This window comes from Tasmannia lanceolata, unplaced genomic scaffold (assembly GCF_043159265.1).
Source record: "Tasmannia lanceolata isolate RefF3 unplaced genomic scaffold, GAP_Taslan_0.1 ptg000023l, whole genome shotgun sequence".
Taxonomy (NCBI): Eukaryota; Viridiplantae; Streptophyta; class Magnoliopsida; order Canellales; family Winteraceae; genus Tasmannia; species Tasmannia lanceolata.
In genome coordinates this window covers 12,090,606-12,095,149 of record NW_027518700.1, presented here as the reverse complement: position 1 = coordinate 12,095,149, position 4,544 = coordinate 12,090,606, and the positions used below count along the sequence as shown (strand labels likewise).

Below are 4,544 nucleotides of genomic sequence, written 5' to 3'. Positions count from 1 at the left end.
TCCGGTCTGAGTTTTAAGGGCAGATCGTGTTTCTTATTTTTATGTAAGCTTTAGACTGTACATATCCTCATTGTCTAGTGAGCCTGTTTTGGCCATCTTCTTTGGATTTCTCTAATAAAACCAGCGGGTCCATCCCAGTGCTTCACAGTAAAATTCCGGCAAAAAAAAAGGCTGAGGTTAAAAGGAAAAGGCAATTTGTGTAATCAATAGTTGAGCTAAGATGAAGTCCACTACTTACCAAACAAGCTATAATTTAAAAACATAGTCATTTATTATATAAACATAGTCATTTATTATATAGACTATAAAATATACCAATGTGCATACACGACCACTCGCAAAATGCACTACGGTAATAAGTCCAGAGAAAGAGCAAACAGTAACAGAAAAAGGAGAACATCTATCACATTGTGGACACAAGGCTCTCCTTTTATCAAACATCCTTAAGTAGGCGATAAGAAGGAATTGCCTTAAGATGGTTCGCCCTGGGCACCACCAAACTGAACTTCTCGCTCATGTCAAGCTCATTTGGCTTCACCCCATCAGGAAGCTCCCAGCTAAAGCAATGCATCAGCTGTGACACAACCAGGCGCACCACCAACAGCCCGAGCGAGATGCCCGGGCAGCCCCGGCGGCCCGCCCCGAATGGCAGGAAAAGGCAATCACTCCCCCGCATGTCGGCATTGTTTCCGATGAACCTCTCGGGGTTAAATTCTTCAGGGTTAGGCCATGCGGTCGAGTCCCGGGAGATGGCCCACGCATTGATGATCACACGGCTCTTCTTCGGAATGTGGTAGCCCTCGATTGTGATGTTTTCCATGGATTCACGAGGCACGAGGAGTGGAGCAACGGGATGAAGTCTCATGCTTTCCTTGAGGGCCATGTCAAGGTAGTCTAGGTTTCCAAGGTCTGACTCTTCCACCATCCGGTCCATTCCCACCACTCTAGCTAACTCGTCCCGGACGTTCTTCATCACTCTTGGGTTACGGAGGAGCTCAGAAAGTACCCACTCGGTTGTCGCTGCGGCTGTATCTACAGCACCAATGAGCATGTCCTGCAAAGGAAGATAAAATTTATAAGTATCTTCTTCAATTTGCTTACCTAATTTCGGTAATTTTTTATTTGGAAATGATATATCCATCCCCTTTTCTTACATTTCATAGCATATGTTATGAGTAGGGGTGTAAATGGATTTTCGAAAATTCGATTACCGTCCGCATCCGAATCCGTTTAAAGCGAATATTATCCGGATCCGTTTCAAGCGAATATTATCCGAATCCGTTTATGAGATATCCGGCTCTTAGCGGATGCGAATCTGGTAAATAATATATCCGATCCGTTTAACATCCGAATCCGAGAAGTAAATCATTTTTATTTATTATTAATAATATCATTAATATTTATTTTAGTAATGACACACTATCTTTTTTTTCTAAAAGAAAAGTGAATTTTCTTTCTAGAAAAAAAACAAAAACAAAGTGTTTTGGGTAGAAAATGAAGTTATCTATCATTTTAAGGGCATTCTTGGAGTTTTACATGGCTTCTTTATGATTATGAAGCAACAAATGTGGGTTGTAGGATAAAAGAGACAAATGGAGAAAGAAGATGCCATAGTTTCTAGAGAATTCTAGAGCAAAAGGCCATAGTCATTTATGGTAAATGGATGGCTCCGATCAATTTTCCAACTTAGGGTTATATAAAAACCCAAAATGAAATTAAAAAGGGGATTTCTAACGTTTGCAAGGAGAAGCAAGAGAGAGGAGAAAAGAGGAGGCTGAGACACCATCTTCAGCATTCCTTGGTGCCTCCAACCCCACCAAAATCCGCCACCACCTCTCTCCACCTTCTCACAACCACCTCCATCACCGCCAATCACCTCCATCTCTAACCCAATCCCCATCTCCATCCCCATTTCTCTTCATGTTCCACAATCAGCACTGCCACTTCTCCTGTTGAAAATAGCCAAAACCCATTCCATCATATACATAAAAAAAAACCAAAGACCACTACCAGCACCATCATCCATCCCCACCACCTCTCTTTCTCTCTGCCTTCGTTTTAAAAGGAAGAAGAGAATCTCATATATTTTAGGGTTTGAGAGTTAATTTTGTGAAGAGAATGTAGAGGTCTGGTTTTAGGTTTTGGAAAATTTATTCGAGGAGTAAGAAGGAGAAGAAAGATAAAGTGATGCAATAAAATGTTCGAATTTACCGGATAAACGGATACGGATAATATCCGAATTCGAACAATATCCGACAGATTCGAATTCGATAATAGATATTAAATATCCGTCAAATTCGAATCCGAATCCAAATTCGGATAGTGTATACTGTAATCGAATTCGGATATAGCCATATCCGATTCAAATTCGATTTGTTTACACCCCTAGTTATGAGGAGCATGGGTTAAGACCCTATAGATTATTAGAGTAGGTTAGGATGGACCAGATAACTTATCTGGGATGTCTGCTAGAAACAGAGTGGGGCACATGTTGTTTGGGTGATGCAAACCATTCATTTGATGGGCCCTGGCATAGATAGAGCTTGCCCAAAAAATCAGCTCCATAAGATCACCCTAACCCCTCGATTTGTGAGGTTAAAATGGATGGGTATAAACCTCCACAAATCTGTAAGTTTTTAACTTCGAAAAATACAAATCTGTAAGTTTTTAACTTCCAAAAATCGAAGGGTTAGGATGATCCTATGGAGCTATTTTTTTGGGCTCACCCTATATCTATGCCAGGGCCTATCAAATGAACGGTTTGGATCACCCAAACAATGTGGGCCCATTGTGCTTCTTGCTGACGGACCAGATAACTTATCTGATCCGACGGACCAGATAAATACATCCCTATATATTATTTATTTAAAAATGGGTACATTTAGAGGAGAGGATGATTTAACACCTGTCCCGACCTTGGGTCGGTGGTACAGATGCATCTCAACCTGATCGAGGGCCGAAAAATTATTCATGATAATCGGATTTGATCGGATCCATCAGATTTCTTAACTCAAAGACCAAAGGCATTAGATCTGATGGTCCTCATGGTTGAATGAATCATACTAGAGATTTTGAGTTGAATGAGTTTCCTTACCAGAAGAATCCCTTTAATGCAGTTCCGATCAAATTGAAACTCCCTGTCCTTGGACTCCATGAAAGCCAACATAGCGTCAACAAAATCCCTTGGAGGGCCTTTCACCTTAGTTCTGAGGTGGTCATCTATGATCTTCTCGAAGAAATCATTATAAACCTTGCTAAGCTTCTTCATGCGCTTACCTAATCCTTGAAGATCTAATTGCCCCACAAATGGTATGTAATCTGCGACATTGAAAGCCCCTGCCAAGTTCATGGTTTCATCGACCACAGCTTTAAACCCCCTTTCATCCAAGCTCTCGTCCATATACTTCTGGCCAAATAGCATTCTGCATGACATATCTACTATCAGCTGTGCCACCTTCGCGCTAAGATCAGCGACATCGTGAGTCTCTTTAAGGGTTCTCACGAAGAGAGCCATCTCTTCTTTACGCATAGACTTAAAGGAGTCTATTTTGGTGTTGCTTAGGAGTTCGAATGTGCAGAACTTTCGAGCGTTGCGCCAGTAGGGTCCGTACTCGGAGAAACCGAGGCCCTTCCGGTCGTAAAAGAGGTATTTTCCAAACTCGGTAATGGGCCGAGTTGCGAAGACTGAGTCGTGCGTTCTGAGAAATTGTATCCCTGCTTGAGGGGTAGAGACAACAACGGTGGGGACTAAGCCGAGGTTCATGTACATGATGGGACCATATTTTTGGGCTAGTTTTTGAAGATTTCGGTGAGGGAGGTCACCCAACATGTGGAGATTGCCTAAGATGGGCAGTCCACGAGGGCCAGGAGGAAGAAGAGCCTTTCCTCGCCTTCTAAGGGCATTAAGGAGGAAGGTGAAGGAGAAGACTCCTAATGCTATGAGGAGAAGAGAGGGCCATTGGAGTAGAGACTCCATGGTTTCTGGTGCCCAGCAAAGGAATGCTACACAGGAAGGGTGGAAGTGGTATACTTAAAAGGGCAGTATTCACTCTCCCCAAATGATTTGCCAGATTGCAACAATGTAAAAAAGGAAAGGTGATTTGTCAGATTGCAAAGGAAGCGTGCCTTCATTTTTATTCCTTATTCGACAATGCTTTTAATGTTTGTAACCACCGTCAAATGAATCTGGCTGTGTTAAAAAGGCCAGAGTACAGGTGTGGCTCTTTGCCTCTTTGGCTTAAAGTCTTGGGTATGCTCCAAGAGACGAGAGTTCAAATCCCCCATGGGCTTACCCGATGCGCGTGGTTTATGGGTGATTGCGCACATCTCGAGGGAATTAGTCCCACTCTACAAAGTGGGGTGGGGACACCCTATGTCATAAAAAAAAAAAAAAAAAAAAAAAGAAGCAACCAGAGATTGAGATTTAGTGGCACGTGAAGCACTTGCTAAAGGGTACACAGGATTTCGGCTGAAATTTCAATTTCTGTGAGGCCAGATACACAGTGGGACCTCGTTGTTTGGTGATCCAAACCATACATTTGATG

The 4,544-nt window shown here is 42.5% G+C and overlaps 1 protein-coding gene across 1 annotated transcript; it reads right to left on the bottom strand.

Moving 5' to 3' along the window:
• Positions 1–252: 252 nt before the first annotated feature.
• LOC143856566 (cytochrome P450 71AU50-like) lies at positions 253–4,039 on the bottom strand. Its single transcript, XM_077366822.1, has 2 exons — positions 3,095–4,039; positions 253–1,054 (listed from the first exon to the last, which is right to left on the bottom strand). Exons 1-2 carry the CDS (start codon positions 3,974–3,976, stop codon positions 434–436), a joined length of 1,503 nt encoding a protein of 500 aa, XP_077222937.1. The 5' UTR covers positions 3,977–4,039; the 3' UTR covers positions 253–433.
• Between the last annotated feature and the right edge of the window lie 505 nt (positions 4,040–4,544).